The sequence below is a fragment of the Electrona antarctica genome, assembly GCF_951216825.1.
Source record: "Electrona antarctica genome assembly, chromosome: 13".
Classification (NCBI taxonomy): domain Eukaryota; kingdom Metazoa; phylum Chordata; class Actinopteri; order Myctophiformes; family Myctophidae; genus Electrona; species Electrona antarctica.
In genome coordinates this window covers 51,053,347-51,076,361 of record NC_136794.1, presented here as the reverse complement: position 1 = coordinate 51,076,361, position 23,015 = coordinate 51,053,347, and the positions used below count along the sequence as shown (strand labels likewise).

The following is a 23,015-nucleotide window of genomic DNA, read 5'->3' as shown; positions in this document are numbered from 1 at the left end:
ACAAATTTAAGTTAACGATTGTCACACAAAAAAAATGCAATTGTTTTTTTTTGGTTTTTTTGCATTGAACATTGGAACGTTAGTTTGTGTTTATGTTTGCCTTTAAATAATAATCACAAATTGCACATAAACTTTTTGCTGTCAAAATCAACACGGCTTTGAAATATTTTGTTTTTGTCGTCAACTGAAACAAATCTTTTTACTTATTGGTTTTCCTGTCATAACATAAAATAATCCAGACAGTAATTGTAGTTGTATTTTTTTTGACATTCACATTCATTTTTATTGTAATATCTTTTTTTTAACATTTTCTTCTTAGCTAGCTTCTTCCGTAGCTTGTAGTTTTCTGGTGTTACGGGAAAAAGAGTTGACATCTTCCAACATATTTATCTCTAATAATTGCTTGCGTAATAATTGTGTCAGGCCTATCTAGTTCAAAACACGTTGCGTTTTGAGATAAATTGTAGATCGGCATATTTTGCTGAATTTGTTTGACGAATTTAATAACACAAAAACTGCTACGTTGCCATATAGAATCCAACCGGCAACTGCTTCTGGCGGAACATTCCGTCAGAACGGTTTTGTGCATTCACACTGCCGCTCACTTCTTGTATAGCGGCCGCCTGAAGAGCTGAATAACTCTAAATCTACGGAGCTCTCCATGGTTTTGACAAAACGCGCAATGTTCGGAGGTCTCTTCTGATTATCCGGTGATGGAACATTGGCGCTTTCTAGAGCAAGGATGGCCTCATTTTAGCTTGCTAGCATTGACGCTAATTATTTAGAATCTAAAATGGACGCCCAAACCGGACGTGCATCACACTAAAACCAAGTAGATCCGGGTCGGCAGTCAAGCGCTGGCATTTGCGTCCACCAGGTGGCAGTGATACGGTTAAGGCATTCACTTACGAGTAAAAATCACACCCGTGTTAACTGAGTGGTGCACGCTGTTAAATGTAAATGTAAGTTAAAAAAATATGGAGTCAGAAGGTTTCCTCCCGACGACAACAACAATAACTCTGGACAGGCACGAATGAGCAGCTTTAGCACACGGTTAGCTTTAGCACGCGGTTAGCTTTAGCACGCGGTTAGCTTTAGCACGCGGTTAGCTTTAGCACGTGGTTAGCTTTAGCACGCGGTTAGCTTTAGCACGCGGTTAGCTTTAGCACGTGGTTAGCTTTAGCACGCGGTTAGCTTTAGCAAGCAGTTAGCTTTAGCACATAGTTAGCTTTAGCACGCAATTAGCTTTAGCATGTGGTTTTAAATTACTTTTGAATAGTTTGAGTACAAAAAACAAACTTGACAGAATACTATTTAAAAACATGTTTAAAAACAACAGTAAAATAAAGATATGTCCAGACCGTGGACACTTTAGATTGACACATAAAGTAACAGCTTCCTCACGTTAAAGTAGTGACAAAATCATTGTTCAAAAATGTGCGAAAAGTGACAGCGGAAACATTCCTGGAGTTATACGATGCTCTGGTCCTCTTACAACCTGGAGCTATGCTACGCTATGACGCTAACCCGCTAACCCTATACAACCTGTAGCTACGCTACGACGCTAACCCGCTAACCCTATACAACCTGGAGCTACGCTACGACGCTGTGCTCTGGTCCTCTTACAACCTGGAGCTACGCTACGATGGATTGAAGCACCAGCATGTAGTGACACTATGGACCAGAGCTATAAAACGCTGGGTTGAAGCACCAACATGTAGTGACACTATAGACTAGAGCTATAAAACGCTGGGTTGAAGCACCAACATGGCAACATTTAGAAGACAGTTAAAGCAATACAAAAATAACACACCACAAATAAACCAACAGATGGAGGAGTGGTACGAAACCCGTACGCGTTGAACCCCTGAGCAATAAAATACAATACAATACAATGAAAAGGGGAAAAAAACGTTTTTTTTTTTTTACGTTGGATGTCAGTTCTACAACAATAGTTCTACAGTTGGGACACTTTAGCATTTTACTTTATTTTTTTTAACAATACCGGTTCCTTAATGATTCCAGTTAAATGATTCCTATATATATATCTTTTTATATTTTATATTTTTTTAAATATATATATTTTTTGATGAACACAAATCCCCCCCCCCCACACACACACACACAGGTGTAAATGCCTGGTAGTGGTCATGTTTATAGCATGTTGTAACAAACAGCTGTGATCGATAGTGATCATGTTTAAAGCTGCAAATGTGCAAATGTCATTTACATTTTCAGTTACCTAAAATAAACTACAGAAATAATAATAAATTGCACTTTCAATGGTAACAAACAATGTCTGATTCAACAAAATACTTGTTTTTTCTCTCCTTTCAGGACCTCTCCACCAGAGACCTCTAATAGAAGAGTTACGATATGTTCCTCTCCACCAGAGACCTCTAATAGAAGAGTTACGATATGTTCCTCTCCACCAGAGACCTCTAATAGAAGAGTTACGATATGTTCCTCCCCACCAGAGACCTCTAATAGAAGAGTTACGATATGTTCCTCTCCACCAGAGACCTCTAATAGAAGAGTTACGATATGTTCCTCTCCACCAGAGACCTCTAATAGAAGAGTTACGATATGTTCCTCACCACCAGAGACCTCTAATAGAAGAGTTACGATATGTTCCTCTCCACCAGAGACCTCTAATAGAAGAGTTACGATATGTTCCTCTCCACCAGAGACCTCTAATAGAAGAGTTACGATATGTTCCTCTCCACCAGAGACCTCTAATAGAAGAGTTACGATATGTTCCTCTCCACCAGAGACCTCTAATAGAAGAGTTACGATATGTTCCTCTCCACCAGAGACCTCTAATAGAAGAGTTACGATATGTTCCTCTCCACCAGAGACCTCTAATAGAAGAGTTACGATATGTTCCTCTCCACCAGAGACCTCTAATAGAAGAGTTACGATATGTTCCTCTCCACCAGAGACCTCTAATAGAAGAGTTACGATATGTTCCTCCCCACCAGAGACCTCTAATAGAAGAGTTACGATATGTTCCTCTCCACCAGAGACCTCTAATAGAAGAGTTACGATATGTTCCTCTCCACCAGAGACCTCTAATAGAAGAGTTACGATATGTTCCTCTCCACCAGAGACCTCTAATAGAAGAGTTACGATATGTTCCTCCCCACCAGAGACCTCTAATAGAAGAGTTACGATATGTTCCTCTCCACCAGAGACCTCTAATAGAAGAGTTACGATATGTTCCTCTCCACCAGAGACCTCTAATAGAAGAGTTACGATATGTTCCTCCCCACCAGAGACCTCTAATAGAAGAGTTACGATATGTTCCTCACCACCAGAGACCTCTAATAGAAGAGTTACGATATGTTCCTCTCCACCAGAGACCTCTAATAGAAGAGTTACGATATGTTCCTCTCCACCAGAGACCTCTAATAGAAGAGTTACGATATGTTCCTCTCCACCAGAGACCTCTAATAGAAGAGTTACGATATGTTCCTCTCCACCAGAGACCTCTAATAGAAGAGTTACGATATGTTCCTCTCCACCAGAGACCTCTAATAGAAGAGTTACGATATGTTCCTCTCCACCAGAGACCTCTAATAGAAGAGTTACGATATGTTCCTCTCCACCAGAGACCTCTAATAGAAGAGTTACGATATGTTCCTCCCCACCAGAGACCTCTAATAGAAGAGTTACGATATGTTCCTCTCCACCAGAGACCTCTAATAGAAGAGTTACGATATGTTCCTCTCCACCAGAGACCTCTAATAGAAGAGTTACGATATGTTCCTCTCCACCAGAGACCTCTAATAGAAGAGTTACGATATGTTCCTCCCCACCAGAGACCTCTAATAGAAGAGTTACGATATGTTCCTCTCCACCAGAGACCTCTAATAGAAGAGTTACGATATGTTCCTCACCACCAGAGACCTCTAATAGAAGAGTTACGATATGTTCCTCTCCACCAGAGACCTCTAATAGAAGAGTTACGATATGTTCCTCTCCACCAGAGACCTCTAATAGAAGAGTTACGATATGTTCCTCCCCACCAGAGACCTCTAATAGAAGAGTTACGATATGTTCCTCTCCACCAGAGACCTCTAATAGAAGAGTTACGATATGTTCCTCTCCACCAGAGACCTCTAATAGAAGAGTTACGATATGTTCCTCTCCACCAGAGACCTCTAATAGAAGAGTTACGATATGTTCCTCCCCACCAGAGACCTCTAATAGAAGAGTTACGATATGTTCCTCACCACCAGAGACCTCTAATAGAAGAGTTACGATATGTTCCTCTCCACCAGAGACCTCTAATAGAAGAGTTACGATATGTTCCTCTCCACCAGAGACCTCTAATAGAAGAGTTACGATATGTTCCTACCCACATCCGTGTGTGCATATTTATAATCGTCCCGTTATCCGACCGCATTGATTCATGATTCCAATTTATGAATCGGATTGCGAGATTTTGCCGAGATTCTGTGCGTTTTAAAAGCTATAATAAACCTATAGATAGATGCCATTCATTCATTTCCCGCATTATTTCACCCGCGGTTTATCCAATATTAATTTATAATATATTTTAATGATCCTAAACTGCGGTTAACCGCGGCAACCGCGCATGTCAGTAGCTCCTAGCTTGATGTTTGCTTCGACAACAACTAAACACAATATAAACTATGAAATGTTGAATCCCACTTCAATGAAGACATAGTTTTTCTGACATGACTTTTTTGTTGTTGTTCAAGAAAATCGATTCTGGATTGTGGCAGTAAAAATCACGATATTCGAGTGAATCGATTGTTTTTGGCGACTCCCAAAACGCACCTTGAGGAGTTGTGATGTTCTGCCTGTCATCACCGTCCTGGATGTGAATGAAGTCTCATAAAAAGTAAAGTGATGTTTGTTTGTTTTTTTTACCAACCAACCGACCAACCAATCACGTTCCCTCAGAAAGAACCGGAACCTCGGGGGCGGGGTGGGGTCATTAATACGGAGGCGGGGCCACGTAGGGCGGGGTGTCGCATATGACGATGGGAAACAGAACCACCAGGTCAGGAGACGCCTTCACACCCAAACTCACCTAGAGAGAGAGAGAGAGACATTCACTTTACATTACGTTACATTACCTAGAGAGAGAGAGAGATTAATTTTACATTACATGAGAGAGAAACATTCACTTTACATTACCTAGAGACAGAGAGAGAGACAGAGAGAGAGAGAGAGACATTAATTTTACATTACATTACATTACCTAGAGAGAGAGAGAGAGAGAGAGAGAGAGAGAGAGCACATGTTAGACATCTTGTGAAACAGCACCATTTACAGGAGAGAGAGAGAACACACAGTCTAAAATGTCTTTCGGGTCACAAGCTGAAAGAGGCCTCAATGATAGTTAGGAACCAAATGGACCCTTATGGGTCTGTAACTCGGTTCTATTTGTACACAATATAAATTGGGGGTCCCAGAGATAGAAATGCCATTAAATGGGGGGTCCGTAGACTAATGCATGTCAAACTGGGGGTCCTTGAAATTAAACAGGTTGAGAATCACTGCTAGAGCCGTAAAAATCTTCTCTTATGGGGGTGCCTGGCATATATTTTCAAACGGGGGTCTGCGGGATAATTAGTGTCAATTTGGGGGTCCTTGGGAACCACTGCAGTAGGACACCCCCAGGATCTTTTATTTTTATTTTTATTATTTAACCCATTCTGGGCGGGAACCCCTTTTGGTGTTTTAAAGCATTATGTTATGTAGCTATTGAAAAATAGCAGATCTACAAGCTCATAGCGCGCCACCGAGTGGCGCGCTACAAGCTTGTAGGTCTGCTATTTTTGAAAAATCGTGAAAATGTGGCACAAACCTTAGAATATTCTTTCAGAGCGACCGATTTTAACTCAAATCTTTGCTTCTGGGGGGGCCCCTGGAACAACACATTTTGAGATGGGGGTCGGCGGCCAATTACATATAATTTTTGGAGTCCTTGACATGAAATATTGAGTGATATAGGCCTAGAAACATAGGTATTTCAGAAAACTGTCAGGATTTAGAAGACTTTTTTTTTTTTTTTTACGTCAGGCCTAAATGGGTTAACCATTATTTAACCAGTAAAAAACTAATTGAGAATTGAGACTACAAATAGTATAAAGTCTCTTTTACACGTGTGAACTGGCCAAGAGAAGAGGCAGAATAAGTGACACAGCTGTTCTAACCTCGCTTCACCAGGCTTTCCACCTCGGAGGAAAGCCTGGTGAAGCTGTGTGAACCGGTCTGGAGCGGATGGTATCGCTACGACATCATCAGATTCTGTTGGGGGCACAACGTAGCGCAGCCAAGCGTTTGATCCGAGGTTGAGAGTTTTGGACAAGTTCAAATTTAGAACCAATGTAACGTGGGAGGTTATCAAGAATGGCTTTATAGGCAGGGGTGCACACTATTATTTTGGGCTAGTACTCAAAGGAGCACCTGCCCATGTAGTTTGGTGCGCAAAGCGGGGGGGTACAGACGTTCGTATCCTGCCACAACGTTATGCTGCTTTCACACGGGCAGATGCAACAGATGCAAAGCTACACTAGTACACCTAGTCACAGACAGTGTTGTCGTTAAGCTACACTAGTACACCTAGTCACAGACAGTGTTGTCGTTAAGCTACACTAGTACACCTAGTCACAGACAGTGTTGTCGTTAAGCTACACTAGTACACCTAGTCACAGACAGTGTTGTCGTTAAGCTACACTAGTACACCTAGTCACAGACAGTGTTGTCGTTAAGCTACACTAGTACACCTAGTCACAGACAGTGTTGTCGTTAAGCTACACTAGTACACCTAGTCACAGACAGTGTTGTCGTTAAGCTACACTAGTACACCTAGTCACAGACAGTGTTGTCGTTAAGCTACACTAGTACACCTAGTCACAGACAGTGTTGTCGTTAAGCTACACTAGTACACCTAGTCACAGACAGTGTTGTCGTTAAGCTACACTAGTACACCTAGTCACAGACAGTGTTGTCGTTAAGCTACACTAGTACACCTAGTCACAGACAGTGTTGTCGTTAAGCTACACTAGTACACCTAGTCACAGACAGTGTTGTCGTTAAGCTACACTAGTACACCTAGTCACAGACAGTGTTGTCGTTAAGCTACACTAGTACACCTAGTCACAGACAGTGTTGTCGTTAAGCTACACTAGTACATCTAGTCACAGACAGTGTTGTCGTTAAGCTACACTAGTACACCTAGTCACAGACAGTGTTGTCGTTAAGCTACACTAGTACACCTAGTCACAGACAGTGTTGTCGTTAAGCTACACTAGTACACCTAGTCACAGACAGTGTTGTCGTTAAGCTACACTAGTACACCTAGTCACAGACAGTGTTGTCGTTAAGCTACACTAGTACACCTAGTCACAGACAGTGTTGTCGTTAAGCTACACTAGTACACCTAGTCACAGACAGTGTTGTCGTTAAGCTACACTAGTACACCTAGTCACAGACAGTGTTGTCGTTAAGCTACACTAGTACACCTAGTCACAGACAGTGTCGTCGTTAAGCAGCAGTATATCCCACTGGCAGCAGCTGTCCGTTTATCATTAGCACAACCACAAACGTCCAACACATACAATGAATTACTCACCTAATGCTGCCCCTACTGCAGGTTCCATGTTTAATTCCAGCGGTGTGTAACCTACATGGTCTAAGTGACAGTTTTCATATTGTAAATATGGTCGCTAACGTGGTTTAGCGACTAGCGCTTTGACAGCTCATCCATCGTAGCTTGTTTACAAGTGAAACAGACTTCCTGTGCAGAAACTGCCTCATCAAAATAAGAGCCACAATGATTAGTCAACATTCGTTTTATTTCTAATTCTACTTACAGGACGTTAACATCTCATTTGAGTTCCTTTTGAATGCCTGTCAGCTGGTCTCTAAATCCCTGTCTCTCAGCTGGTGTCTCTCAGCTGGTCTCTAAATCCCCGTCTCTCAGCTGGTGTCTCTCAGCTGGTGTCTCTCAGCTGGTGTCTCTCAGCTGGTCTCTAAATCCCTGTCTCTCAGCTGGTGTCTCTCAGCTGGTCTCTAAATCCCCGTCTCTCAGCTGGTGTCTCTCAGCTGGTCTCTAAATCCCTGTCTCTCAGCTGGTCTCTAAATCCCTGTCTCTCAGCTGGTCTCTAAATCCCTGTCTCTCAGCTGGTCTCTAAATCCCTGTCTCTCAGCTGGTCTCTAAATCCCTGTCTCTCAGCTGGTGTCTCTCAGCTGGTCTCTAAATCCCCGTCTCTCAGCTGGTGTCTCTCAGCTGGTCTCTAAATCCCTGTCTCTCAGCTGGTGTCTCTCAGCTGGTCTCTAAATCCCTGTCTCTCAGCTGGTGTCTCTCAGCTGGTGTCTCTCAGCTGGTCTCTAAATCCCGTCTCTCAGCTGGTGTCTCTCAGCTGGTCTCTAAATCCCCGTCTCTCAGCTGGTCTCTAAATCCCCGTCTCTCAGCTGGTGTCTCTCAGCTGGTGTCTCTCAGCTGGTCTCTAAATCCCCGTCTCTCAGCTGGTGTCTCTCAGCTGGTGTCTCTCAGCTGGTCTCTAAATCCCCGTCTCTCAGCTGGTGTCTCTCAGCTGGTGTCTCTCAGCTGGTCTCTAAATCCCTGTCTCTCAGCTGGTGTCTCTCAGCTGGTCTCTAAATCCCCGTCTCTCAGCTGGTGTCTCTCAGCTGGTCTCTAAATCCCCGTCTCTCAGCTGGTCTCTAAATCCCTGTCTCTCAGCTGGTCTCTAAATCCCGTCTCTCAGCTGGTGTCTCTCAGCTGGTGTCTCTCAGCTGGTCTCTAAATCCCGTCTCTCAGCTGGTGTCTCTCAGCTGGTGTCTCTCAGCTGGTCTCTAAATCCCCGTCTCTCAGCTGGTGTCTCTCAGCTGGTCTCTAAATCCCCGTCTCTCAGCTGGTGTCTCTCAGCTGGTCTCTAAATCCCTGTCTCTCAGCTGGTGTCTCTCAGCTGGTCTCTAAATCCCTGTCTCTCAGCTGGTGTCTCTCAGCTGGTCTCTAAATCCCTGTCTCTCAGCTGGTGTCTCTCAGCTGGTCTCTAAATCCCTGTCTCTCAGCTGGTGTCTCTCAGCTGGTCTCTAAATCCCTGTCTCTCAGCTGGTGTCTCTCAGCTGGTCTCTAAATCCCTGTCTCTCAGCTGGTGTCTCTCAGCTGGTGTCTCTCAGCTGGTCTCTAAATCCCTGTCTCTCAGCTGGTCTCTAAATCCCTGTCTCTCAGCTGGTGTCTCTCAGCTGGTCTCTAAATCCCCGTCTCTCAGCTGGTGTCTCTCAGCTGGTCTCTAAATCCCCGTCTCTCAGCTGGTGTCTCTCAGCTGGTCTCTAAATCCCTGTCTCTCAGCTGGTGTCTCTCAGCTGGTCTCTAAATCCCCGTCTCTCAGCTGGTGTCTCTCAGCTGGTCTCTAAATCCCTGTCTCTCAGCTGGTGTCTCTCAGCTGGTCTCTAAATCCCCGTCTCTCAGCTGGTGTCTCTCAGCTGGTCTCTAAATCCCCGTCTCTCAGCTGGTGTCTCTCAGCTGGTCTCTAAATCCCTGTCTCTCAGCTGGTGCGCCTCCATGCCTTTGATCTACCGCACACCAAACGTTTTGACGACGCATGCGCCCTGTTTATAGGTGAGAATATACCAATGTAGCAACCTGCGAGACGTTAAGGAGGACCAGCCCACTAGGGCAGGGGTTCTCAACCCATGGGTCGCGACCCCTCGGGGGGGGGTCGCCAAATTATTTTGGGGGGTCCCCAAATTATATATATATATATATATATATATATATATATATATATATATATATATATATATATATTTGCAACTGAATGGCTGGAAAGTGGAAATGAAGAGTTTACATATAGTACACATAGTACATGCATACACCTTCCCTAATGATTATATCTGGTTTCAGTATTTATTTATGGTGTATTGTCTCTATTCTTAAGGTTATTGTAGCAGTCAATTTATATTGGGAGTCGGGAGGGGGCGGGGCGGGGGTCCCGAGACGTTGCCAAAGCATTTCTGGGGGTCCCCGGCCAAAAACGTTAAGAACCCCTGTACGAGGGGGCGTACAGAGTACAGTGAGTCCCTTTAGGGGGACCTTACCGTGATGCAGTAGGAGGCCTTACCGTGATGCAGTAGGCTATAGGAGGCCTTACCGTGATGCAGTAGGAGGCCTTACCGTGATGCAGTAGGCTATAGGAGGCCTTACCGTGATGCAGTAGGAGACCTTACCGTGATGCAGTAGGAGACCTTACCGTGATGCAGTAGGCTATAGGAGGCCTTACCGTGATGCAGTAGGAGACCTTACCGTGATGCAGTAGGAGACCTTACCGTGATGCAGTAGGAGGCCTTACCGTGATGCAGTAGGCTATAGGAGGCCTTACCGTGATGCAGTAGGCTATAGGAGGCCTTACCGTGATGCAGTAGGAGGCCTTACCGTGATGCAGTAGGAGACCTTACCGTGATGCAGTAGGCTATAGGAGACCTTACCGTGATGCAGTAGGCTATAGGAGGCCTTACCGTGATGCAGTAGGAGGCCTTACCGTGATGCAGTAGGCTATAGGAGGCCTTACCGTGATGCAGTAGGCTATAGGAGGCCTTACCGTGATGCAGTAGGCTATAGGAGACCTTACCGTGATGCAGTAGGAGGCCTTACCGTGATGCAGTAGGCTATAGGAGACCTTACCGTGATGCAGTAGGCTATAGGAGGCCTTACCGTGATGCAGTAGGCTATAGGAGACCTTACCGTGATGCAGTAGGCTATAGGGGGCCTTACCGTGATGCAGTAGGAGGCCTTACCGTGATGCAGTAGGAGACCTTACCGTGATGCAGTAGGCTATAGGAGACCTTACCGTGATGCAGTAGGCTATAGGAGGCCTTACCGTGATGCAGTAGGGGCCTTACCGTGATGCAGTAGGCTATAGGAGGCCTTACCGTGATGCAGTAGGCTATAGGAGGCCTTACCGTGATGCAGTAGGCTATAGGAGGCCTTACCGTGATGCAGTAGGCTATAGGAGACCTTACCGTGATGCAGTAGGCTATAGGAGGCCTTACCGTGATGCAGTAGGCTATAGGAGACCTTACCGTGATGCAGTAGGCTATAGGAGGCCTTACCGTGATGCAGTAGGCTATAGGAGGCCTTACCGTGATGCAGTAGGCTATAGGAGACCTTATCGTGATGCAGTAGGCTATAGGAGGCCTTACCGTGATGCAGTAGGCTATAGGAGGCCTTACCGTGATGCAGTAGGCTATAGGAGGCCTTACCGTGATGCAGTAGGCTATAGGAGACCTTACCGTGATGCAGTAGGCTATAGGAGACCTTACCGTGATGCAGTAGGAGACCTTACCGTGATGCAGTAGGCTATAGGAGACCTTACCGTGATGCAGTAGGAGACCTTACCGTGATGCAGTAGGCTATAGGAGACCTTACCGTGATGCAGTAGGAGACCTTACCGTGATGCAGTAGGCTATAGGAGACCTTACCGTGATGCAGTAGGAGACCTTACCGTGATGCAGTAGGCTATAGGAGACTTTACCGTGATGCAGTAAGCTATAGGAGGCCTTACCGTGATGCAGTAGGCTATAGGAGGCCTTACCGTGATGCAGTAGGCTATAGGAGACCTTACCGTGATGCAGTAGGCTATAGGAGGCCTTACCGTGATGCAGTAGGAGACCTCCAGGATGCTGCAGTTGGAGACGGTGTAAGCGACGGACGTCGGGATGCCGAGCATGATGTCGGTGGTGACAGCGCGGTCCTCGTCGGTGCGTGGCTTGACGGTGGGGCCCTGCGCCGCGGCCAGCTGCTTGGACAGGATGATCTTGCTGATCTTGTTGTGCGTGTAGAACGCCTGCTTCTGGGACAGGCACGCCTTGGCCGTGGCCGTGCGCGACGAGCCGTTGCCGAACTCGCAGGCGATCTTCACCGTCTCGCCTGTGTGTTTTAGTTTGACAAGATTTAGGTTTAGTCGTTAGTCCTTTTTGAGTTAGTTTGTTTGAATAGTTTATTTCGGTGCTTTACATTTACATGTTAAGTTTCATCATTTGCATTTAAAGGTATAAATGCAAATATCACTTTTTGTTGTGATAATTCTCCCTACTATAGAGTGTGCTGACCATATAAGGAGTTCCTCCCTGTCCCCAGTTAACCCCAGGGGTCAAAAAACCCTAGGTTTAGTTTTTGGCTAGGTGGCCAAGTCTTCATCCAATCAGGATAGAGAGGGGCCTTCCGCGAATCATGATCGAGCGGGGGCGGGCCTTGGTGTGTGTGCTGTTGGCCTGTCGCGTGTCCCCCCCACTGTAGTGTGTGCATGTGCACATCTTGTTACCGGGGCGGACCCGGGGGGTTTTCCAAATCACCCAAATCACTGAATGGTCCTTTAAGTTTTTTTTACAAAGGGGTAGCACCGAAAAGGTCTAGGCTGAAGCCGAAGCTTATTTTGCCTTTAAGAAAATAAACAAAATACAAAATGTATACAAAGAAAAGAAACAAATACAAAGGAAACAGAAATAAATAAAGCATTTTTTAGAACTTAGTCATTTTTAGAACTTATGATAATAATCTTATGTTTAATAATGATCTTATGATAATAATAATAATAATGATCTTATGATAATGTTTTATATCTATTTAATACTCTACTTTTAAATAGCTTTTTAAATTTGATAAGTGATGTGCATAGCTTTAGTTCATTATCCAGGCTATTCCACAAGTCAACCCCTATTTTGGATATACATCTACCCTTTGTGTTGGTCCTTTTTGTTTTAATACACATGTCCCCCTGAGGTTGTACTGGGATTCTCTCATTTCAAACAGTGAAATGTTAACATTGTGATAGTACTCATAGTACTCATATAGCTATAATCCATGAATCCACAAACCACGTTCAACCCAGATTCGGCTCAAACGAGGAGGTTAAATTAATTTCGCTCCTATGCCACTAAAATGTGGAACGCCCTACCAACAGCCATTAAGAAATGTGAATCCCTAGTCATTGGTCGAAAAAAAAAACCTGGTCGCAATGACCAACCAATCAGGAAGTAGACAGGCAAATCGACCAATGACAAAGCTTCTAGGAAAATCTTTGAATGCAGATTGCGCCCCCTAGATGTGTCACAGGGGGTAATTAAAATGTTGACTTATTATTGCTTATAGCAGCTTTAACCATAGCCATTATACAAACTGAATAACATTTTCAATCAATCAATCAATCAATCAATCCATCAATCCATCAATCCTGGTCGTACCGGGAACGAAGGCCTTCCTCTCCAGGCGGACGGTCATGGAGATCGGCCCGGAAGCACACCACAGGCAGCACAGGGTCATGCTGTTGGAGCCGGCTAGGGGAGCCTGGGGGGGGGGGGGGGGGGGGGGACGACACAAACATCACATTGTCATATACAGCCCTCTAGGGCAGGGGTTCTCAACGTTTTTGGCCGGGGACCCCCGGAGATGCTTTGGCAGTGTCTCGGGACCCCCGCCCCGCCCCCTCCCAACCCACAATATAAATTGACTGCTACAATAACCTTAATAATAGAGACAATACAACATAGATAAATACTGAAACCAGATAATCATTAGGGAAGGTGTATATGTGTACTTTATGTAAACTTTTAATTTCCATTTTCCAGCCATTCAGTTGCAAAAAAAAAGAAAACAAAAAAAGAAAAAAGATTTTTTTTTAAATATAATTTGGGGACCCCCAAAATAATTTGGCGACCCCTAGACGGGTCGCGACCCACGGGTTGAGAACCCCTGCTCTAGGGGAGCTTGGGCGGGACAAACATCACCACAGAGTCATATACAGCCTGCTAGGGGGGCTTGGGGGGGAACATCACAGAGTCATATACAGCCTGCTAGGGGGGCTTGGGGGGGAACATCACAGAGTCATATACAGCCTGCTAGGGGGGCTTGGGGGGGAACATCACAGAGTCATATACAGCCTGCTAGGGGGGCTTGGGGGGGAACATCACAGAGTCATATACAGCCTGCTAGGGGGGCTTGGGGGGGAACATCACAGAGTCATATACAGCCTGCTAGGGGGGCTTGGGGGGGAACATCACAGAGTCATATACAGCCTGCTAGGGGGGCTTGGGGGGGAACATCACAGAGTCATATACAGCCTGCTAGGGGGGCTTGGGGGGGAACATCACAGAGTCATATACAGCCTGCTAGGGGGGCTTGGGGGGGAACATCACAGAGTCATATACAGCCTGCTAGGGGGGCTTGGGGGGGAACATCACAGAGTCATATACAGCCTGCTAGGGGGGCTTGGGGGGGAACATCACAGAGTCATATACAGCCTGCTAGGGGGGCTTGGGGGGGAACATCACAGAGTCATATACAGCCTGCTAGGGGGGCTTGGGGGGGAACATCACAGAGTCATATACAGCCTGCTAGGGGGGCTTGGGGGGGAACATCACAGAGTCATATACAGCCTGCTAGGGGGGCTTGGGGGGGAACATCACAGAGTCATATACAGCCTGCTAGGGGGGCTTGGGGGGGAACATCACAGAGTCATATACAGCCTGCTAGGGGGGCTTGGGGGGGAACATCACAGAGTCATATACAGCCTGCTAGGGGGGCTTGGGGGGGAACATCACAGAGTCATATACAGCCTGCTAGGGGGGCTTGGGGGGGAACATCACAGAGTCATATACAGCCTGCTAGGGGGGCTTGGGGGGGAACATCACAGAGTCATATACAGCCTGCTAGGGGGGCTTGGGGGGGAACATCACAGAGTCATATACAGCCTGCTAGGGGGGCTTGGGGGGGAACATCACAGAGTCATATACAGCCTGCTAGGGGGGCTTGGGGGGGAACATCACAGAGTCATATACAGCCTGCTAGGGGGGCTTGGGGGGGAACATCACAGAGTCATACACAGCCTGCTAGGGGGGCTTGGGGGGGAACATCACAGAGTCATACACAACCTGCTAGGGGGGCTTGGGGGGGAACATCACAGAGTCATATACAGCCTGCTAGGGGGGCTTGGGGGGGAACATCACAGAGTCATATACAGCCTGCTAGGGGGGCTTGGGGGGGAACATCACAGAGTCATATACAGCCTGCTAGGGGGGCTTGGGGGGGAACATCACAGAGTCATATACAGCCTGCTAGGGGGGCTTGGGGGGGAGTCATACAGCGCTCTCATTTTGGGGATATTTTAAGTTCTCATGATGAGCTTTCTACTGGCTACCTTGTGTAACTGTGCCCCCTCTTGGCCAGGCCCCGCAATGACAGCCCTTAACATGCATAGTATCACACAACATAACAATTTATATATAAAATAAATAATAATATCAAAATATAATATCAAAATATGTTTTGTACCAACATCAATACAGCATGGAATTGTGGACAAAATCTTATCCAACAACAACAAAATATTATTTAGTTTTGGGTCTGAGAGGCTAAATGTCATCAGATGGTGGTCCGTGGCTCAAATGGGTCTGAGAGGCTAAATGTCATCAAATGGTGGTCCGTGGCTCAGATGGGTCTGAGAGGCTAAATGTCATCAGATGGTGGTCCGTGGCTCAAATGGGTCTGAGAGGCTAAATGTCATCAAATGGTGGTCCGTGGCTCAAATGGGTCTGAGAGGCTAAATGTCATCAAATGGTGGTCCGTGGCTCAGATGGGTCTGAGAGGCTAAATGTCATCAAATGGTGGTCCGTGGCTCAGATGGGTCTGAGAGGCTAAATGTCATCAAATGGTGGTCCGTGGCTCAGATGGGTCTGAGAGGCTAAATGTCATCAGATGGTGGTCCATGGCTCAGATGGGTCTGAGAGGCTAAATGTCATCACATGGTGGTCCATGGCTCAGATGGGTCTGAGAGGCTAAATGTCATCACATGGTGGTCCGTGGCTCAAATGGGTCTGAGAGGCTAAATGTCATCACATGGTGGTCCGTGGCTCAGATGGGTCTGAGAGGCTAAATGTCATCAAATGGTGGTCCATGGCTCAGATGGGTCTGAGAGGCTAAATGTCATCACATGGTGGTCCGTGGCTCAGATGGGTCTGAGAGGCTAAATGTCATCACATGGTGGTCCGTGGCTCAAATGGTTTTTATTTAGTAGCTCATTCGATTGATAATGAGCACCTTATCGATCAGGCTTATCGAGCCGGGTTCTTATCGATATTTAGTCGACTAAAACTAGACACCACTAAAACATTCCAGGTGACTAAAACAAATTGAAAACTATTCAAGAAAAAACATCTAAATTATGCTGCCAGAATCAGAATACTCACCAGCATGTCGCTCTGGTTGGCGTCGATGTGGTGAACGAAGTTGAACTCTGTGACGAAGTCCTTGGCGAGGTGCCAGGGCCGCGAGACGGACACGCTGAGCGTGTACGAGATCTGACCGTGGGCGCCGCGGAACGACGACGGGAAGTTCCTGTACACACAGGAAACAGGAAACACATTTTCAGATCAATTCCACTGGACTTGTGAGGACGTTTGGCGCTGACAAACATATGTGTGCACACACACACACACACACACACACACACACACACACACACACACACACACACACACACACACACACACACACACACACACACACACACACACACACACACACACACACACACACACACACACACACACACACACACACACAGTACCCACCCCTGGGGAAGCTGACAGGAGAAAGGGTACACGTGGGTCCCAGGTTGGAGTTTCGTGGTCACTGCAAAGTAGAACACAAAGACATCAGACGCACTGCACTGCACTGCACTGCACTGCACTGTACTGTACTGTACTGTACTGTACTGTACTGTACTGCACTGTACTGCACTGCACTGCACTGTACTGTACTGTACTGTACTGTACTGTACTGTACTGCACTGTACTGTACTGCACTGCACTGCGCCGCACTGCACTGCACTGCACCGTACTGTACTGCACTGCACCACACCGTACTGTACTGCACTGCACCACACCGTACTGTACTGTACTGCACCGCACTGCAGTCAACAAATGTGACCAGATTTGACTGAAAGATTGCGCAAATTCCAGCTTTTCACCAGAGGAGAAAAACTTTGTGGGCGCAGTCGGTAGTGCTGTCGCCGCACCCTCTCCTACGCACCTGTCGCCTGTAGGTGTGCAAAAGCTTTGCTTTTTATTGATTCTGTACTTCGTAAAATCGATTTTAAAACGTGTAGCCTTACAAACTGCAATATTTGAGTGAATCCATTTTTTTGAACAGCCCTTTCAAAAATGTTCCCAGTCAATCACTACTGTATGAATAAAGTTTTATAAACTCATACATACTCCAGGTTTAGGTGATAACTAATCACCTATTTAACACATTGAGGCCCTCATTTATCAATCGAGTGTAAAATCTGCCCCAAATTCGAGTGTAGGATTCGTAGTACACCCACGTCGGGTCGGCATTTACAAAGTGATCGCAGACAGCTGTTTCTTCCTTAATTTCGTTCGGACGTTTATAAATGTGACGGCTGAAATCTATCTGGCACGCCCTATGAAATCAAGCCTCGCCCTCGTTTTTGCGACATGAACAACTGCAATACGACCTGGAAACCATGGATACAGGAAAAACGTACTGCCCGCCTCACCCCCCTCTCTCATACACACACACACACACACACACACACACACACACAACTTGCAAGCCCAACTAACTGGTGTGTTGTATCTTAAATAAATAAAGAACGAACACCTGCATGAATTAAATAATTCCCTCTCACCTGTTTCCCTCTCACCTCGCTTGCCTTTCTGTCATGTCCACGCACGCACGCACGCACCTCAAGGCTACATGACACATCGCATCGCCATGAATGGAATACGTTTGTAGGCCTATAATAATTTTACCCATTCGTGCGCAGTGCACGGCGAAGGCGATCAGTGAGACTGCGCACTGCTGTGATAAGTCCTGTGGGTGAGTCAGTGATGCCTGCATGAGAGATAGGCTACCATGTCGTCAAGGCAGTCATAATCAACGTTTATGGAGTGATTTGATCATTGATGAACGAATCATAAACATATGGATGAAGGTTTGCATGTGTGCCGGTATGTGCTGGCCTGGGCTGGCGACGCACGCCTCCCGACCCCCGAAAATGATCTCGCTTTTATCTGAACTGTCAAAGCGCTTATTTAAATGGTGAATGATTAAGCCCCTTACGCCTATAGCCTGCTACAATTGCAAATAGGCAAGCTGTATGATTGTCATTGTCACTTGGAAATAAAGGCGTGCAGTCCATGTGCCTTTTTTTTTAAATAATATCACAGTGATTCTATAGGCACGCTCATGCCGCATGCGATGCGCTCCCAAATCATCTCACAAGTGCGCTCGCATAACAAGGCCAGTAAAGCACTGTTTGATTAAGCACAAACTAATACATTGTAAACATGTTATATTGTTTTTAATTGCGCGATTTTAATTACTTGTAAAGTTGGAAATCTCTCTTTTTCTTTTTCTTTTTACATGTATATACATACAGTTTTATATTAACATTTTAGGAGTGAAAACATATGTTTAGATGCCTGTGACAGCGTGTCAGCAGTTCAGACAATGCTGCTCCGCTGTTCTACGACAGAAAAACAGGTGAGGACAAAGCGTACGACAGCTCCCGACCAGACGTGAGTTTTGTCCTGGCTCAAGTTCAAAATCAAACGTTGGCGCAAATGGTAAATGCCGAAAATTGCGGTAATTTCGGCGTACACCCATATTTTGGCGTACGCACGGTTGATAAATGAGGGCCTGAGAGCCCACGCAAAACTGCCCAAAAATCACTTTCACCTAGAAAATCCATTCACATTTTTTATAATTCAGCTGACTGTGGAGACACATGCTGGAACTTTTTACTTTGAAATGTTTTATAGTTTCTGAGTTATTTAATTTAAACGCCAAATGCATTCTCAATGGCGAAAACACAAACTTTGGCACCAAGTATTAAAAAAAAAAGAAATCATTGTTTTGATTTTTTTTCAAAGACGTCCACAGACGTCTTGGGCTATGCCCGTGCGGTAATACCAAGGACGTCCACAGACGTCTTGGGCACAAAATGTGTTAACTGTGATAATGGGGTGGGGCCATGAGAGTCACGGCGATGTCCTTAAGCATTGACCCCGCCTCCCTCTGGTTCAGATGCAAAACCAAGGCCGCCCACCCAACTTCTAGACCAATCAGTGAACGAGGTGATAGCCTCAGAGTGAAAGGACTTGTCGGACAGTAATAACAGAGAGATGTGTCGGGCGAGTGACGTAATTTTGTAGTTTTATAACCTTTACAAAACTACACTGTGGTTCACCTCAAACTGGAGTATAATAGGCCTTTAGCCTTACCGCTAGCAGGTTAGCCTTACTGCTAGTGTTAGCCTTACCGCTAGTGTCTTGTAGCAGGGTTAGCCTTACCGCTAGTGTCTTTATAGCAGGGTTAGCCTTACCTCTAGTGTCTTGTAGCAGGGTTAGCCTTACCTCTAGTGTCTTGTACCATGGTTAGCCTTACCGCTAGTGTCTTGTAGCAGGGGTAGCCTTACCGCTAGTGTCTTGTAGCAGGGTTAGCCTTACCGCTAGTGTCTTGTAGCAGGGTTAGCCTTACCGCTAGTGTCTTGTAGCAGGGTTAGCCTTACCTCTAGTGTCTTGTAGCAGGGTTAGCCTTACCGCTAGTGTCTTTATAGCAGGGTTAGCCTTACCTCTATTGTCTTTATAGCAGGGTTAGCCTTACCGCTAGTGTCTTGTAGCAGGGTTAGCCTTACCTCTAGTGTCTTGTAGCAGGGTTAGCCTTACCGCTAGTGTCTTTATAGCAGGGTTAGCCTTACCTCTAGTGTCTTGTAGCAGGGTTAGCCTTACCGCTAGTGTCTTTATAGCAGTGTTAGCCTTACCGCTAGTGTCTTTATAGCAGGGTTAGCCTTACCGCTAGTGTCTTGTAGCAGGGTTAGCCTTACCTCTAGTGTCTTTATAGCAGGGTTAGCCTTACCGCTAGTGTCTTGTAGCAGGGTTAGCCTTACCGCTAGTGTCTTTATAGCAGGGTTAGCCTTACCTCTAGTGTCTTGTAGCAGGGTTAGCCTTATCGCTAGTGTCTTGTAGCAGGGTTAGCCTTACCGCTAGTGTCTTTATAGCAGGGTTAGCCTTACCTCTAGTGTCTTGTAGCAGGGTTAGCCTTACCGCTAGTGTCTTGTAGCAGGGTTAGCCTTACCGCTAGTGTCTTGTAGCAGGGTTAGCCTTACCGCTAGTGTCTTTATAGCAGGGTTAGCCTTACCTCTAGTGTCTTGTAGCAGGGTTAGCCTTACCGCTAGTGTCTTGTAGCAGGGTTAGCCTTACCGCTAGTGTCTTGTAGCAGGGTTAGCCTTACCGCTAGTGTCTTGTAGCAGGGTTAGCCTTACCGCTAGTGTCTTTATAGCAGGGTTAGCCTTACCTCTAGTGTCTTGTAGCAGGGTTAGCCTTACCGCTAGTGTCTTGTAGCAGGGTTAGCCTTACCTCTAGTGTCTTGTAGCAGGGTTAGCCTTACCGCTAGTGTCTTGTAGCAGGGTTAGCCTTACCGCTAGTGTCTTGTAGCATGGTTAGCCTTACCGCTAGTGTCTTTATAGCAGGGTTAGCCTTACCTCTAGTGTCTTGTAGCAGGGTTAACCTTACCGCTAGTGTCTTGTAGCAGGGTTAGCCTTACCGCTAGTGTCTTGTAGCAGGGTTAGCCTTACCACTAGTGTCTTGTAGCAGGGTTAGCCTTACCGCTAGTGTCTTGAAGCAGGGTTAGCCTTACCTCTAGTGTCTTGTAGCAGGGTTAGCCTTACCGCTAGTGTCTTGTAGCAGGGTTAGCCTTACCGCTAGTGTCTTGTAGCAGGGTTAGCCTTACCGCTAGTGTCTTGTAGCAGGGTTAGCCTTACCGCTAGTGACTTGCAGCAGAGCGCTCTTGATGTTGAAGAATTCCAGTTTGGCGCTGTGGTTACGTCTCCTCCGTCTCCGCCTGCCTCCCCCTCCCCCGCTGGTCGACCAATGAACGTGAGCTTTGCCTGTGAACAGACGAACACACCGACCAATGAAAACAAGCTTTGCCTGTGAACCAGTGGTGGAATGTTCGGTTGATCGTTAAAACTAAAGAAATAAAAGCAGCAAATGAAGAAAACAAATCACACCTGTGTGAAGTGAGGGGTGCTTTACCAACACCATCTTACATCATCGCAATATCACAACATAACATCATACTGTATGCCGATTTGCTCAGTGACAGACAAAACAAACATTAAACTCTGTCCATTGTCAATGGTGTTTTTAATGTTTGTCTAGACAAGACAAACATTAAACTTGATTGGGAATACCCCACATGTGGAGTCGCACAGGGGACCGTATTAGGGCCTATAATCCTCCTAGCACTGATCAACAGCGCCCTCCAGGATGGAACACACCACTGTTATAAATCAGATCTATATTACCTCTGTCAGTGATCACTATGGAGATCTTATAGATCAAATATCATATCTACATTACCTCTGACAGTGAGCACTATGGAGGAGATCTTATAGATCAAATATCAGATCTACATTACCTCTGTAAACATTACCTCTATCTCAGGGTCACAAAGAAGACCCGCTTAAAGTCTAGAGGCGACCGGGCCTCCTCTGTTGTAGCCCCCAAACTATGGAACGCACCCCCCTCCCACGTCAAATTGGCTCCTTCCATCGAGACTTTTAAATCTCGCCTTAAGACCCACCTTTATACCTTGGCTTTTAACCCCGCTTGAGTTCCTTCGGTCCTTGTACATGTTTTGTCTCTCTGTGATGCTGTTGCTTTTCTGTTTTTTTGTGATGTGTCGGAGTTGTTTTTACTGTTTGTACTTTGTTTTCTCGCTGTTGTTGTTTCTGTGTGGTAGCTATAGTGCATTTGTTTTTATTTACCTGTACAGCACTTTGTAAACCCTGAGTTGTGAAACGTGCTATATAAATAAAGTGGATTGGATTGGATTGAGCTCTTATAGATCAAATATCAGATCTACATTACCTCTGTCAGTGATCACTATGGAGGAGATCTTATAGATCAAATATCAGATCTACATTACCTCTGACAGTGAGCACTATGGAGGACACCTTGGTGTCCTTGGTGAGGTCGAAGGTCAGCCGTCCGGTCATCAGGTCTCCTCCCGTCCAGGTGTTCCGCTCGTTCAGAGCGTCCAGGTTGATGGAGAAGTTCCTCAGCGTCTGTTGGAACATCTCTCGGTCTTCTCACAAACTATTTAGACTGAAAGTTATCCTGGCGTCGCTCTGGAGAGGGACGTCTGGAGCTATACCTCTCCTCACAGAATTAAGTTATCCTGGCGTCGCTCTGGAGGGGGAAGTCTGGAGCTATACCTCTCCCGTTGTTGTTGCCCCCGCGACCCGAGCACGGATAAGCGGTCGAAGACGGCCGGGTGGATGGTCACAGCAGAGTCGGACAGACAGACAAACACAACAACAACTCCAGCTCTGAGAGTCTCTGTGATGTTGTGCTGAGCGACAGTTGTTGGACCAACAGCAGCTGTTCTGTCATGTCTTTAATTAGCAACAGTAATAAAAACATTTAAATAAACATGATTAATTCAACACAGCGCTGATCAACGCGCACGCACTGTGACCGTGTGTGTGTGTGTGTGTGTGTGTGTGTGTGTGTGTGTGTGGGTTGCGTGCGAGGCTACTACACTAGCTTCCAACCACCAATGTTTTGGAATCGGTGTTGCCAGGTTCTGAGAAGGAAGCAAGTAAACCTGTCTGTGAGGGGATAAAAAAAAAAGCGACCACACAAACGAACGCACGCACACACGCACGCACACACACGCACAGGAGCGAGCGAGCGCACGCACGGGACACACACACACACACACACACACACAAGCAAAGCAAAGTTCTTTGTTTACCCCAGGGAAGTGGACTAAGCTCGAGATGCTTGTTTACAGCCACACCCTGCTCATAGAACAACACACACACACACACGCACACACACACACACACACACACACACACACACACACACACTCACACACACACGGTCACACGCACACGCACACACACACACACACAGCACTTTAGACCTATTTTATTGGGAAA

General features: G+C 46.1%; 1 protein-coding gene across 2 annotated transcripts; it reads right to left on the bottom strand.

Moving 5' to 3' along the window:
• Positions 1-4,365: 4,365 nt before the first annotated feature.
• LOC306935785 (arrestin domain-containing protein 3-like) lies at positions 4,366-22,627 on the bottom strand. 2 transcript variants are annotated; one of them, XM_079518986.1, is made up of 8 exons: positions 22,023-22,627; positions 21,427-21,454; positions 20,826-20,951; positions 16,609-16,669; positions 16,225-16,372; positions 13,225-13,327; positions 11,637-11,911; positions 4,366-5,062 (listed from the first exon to the last, which is right to left on the bottom strand). In XM_079518986.1, exons 1-8 carry the CDS (start codon positions 22,143-22,145, stop codon positions 4,967-4,969), a joined length of 960 nt encoding a protein of 319 aa, XP_079375112.1. In that variant the 5' UTR covers positions 22,146-22,627; the 3' UTR covers positions 4,366-4,966. The 2 variants fall into 2 exon arrangements, with proteins under 2 accessions (XP_079375112.1, XP_079375111.1); XM_079518985.1 differs by lacking the exon at positions 21,427-21,454 and having other exon boundaries at positions 21,995-22,627.
• Positions 22,628-23,015: the final 388 nt, after the last annotated feature.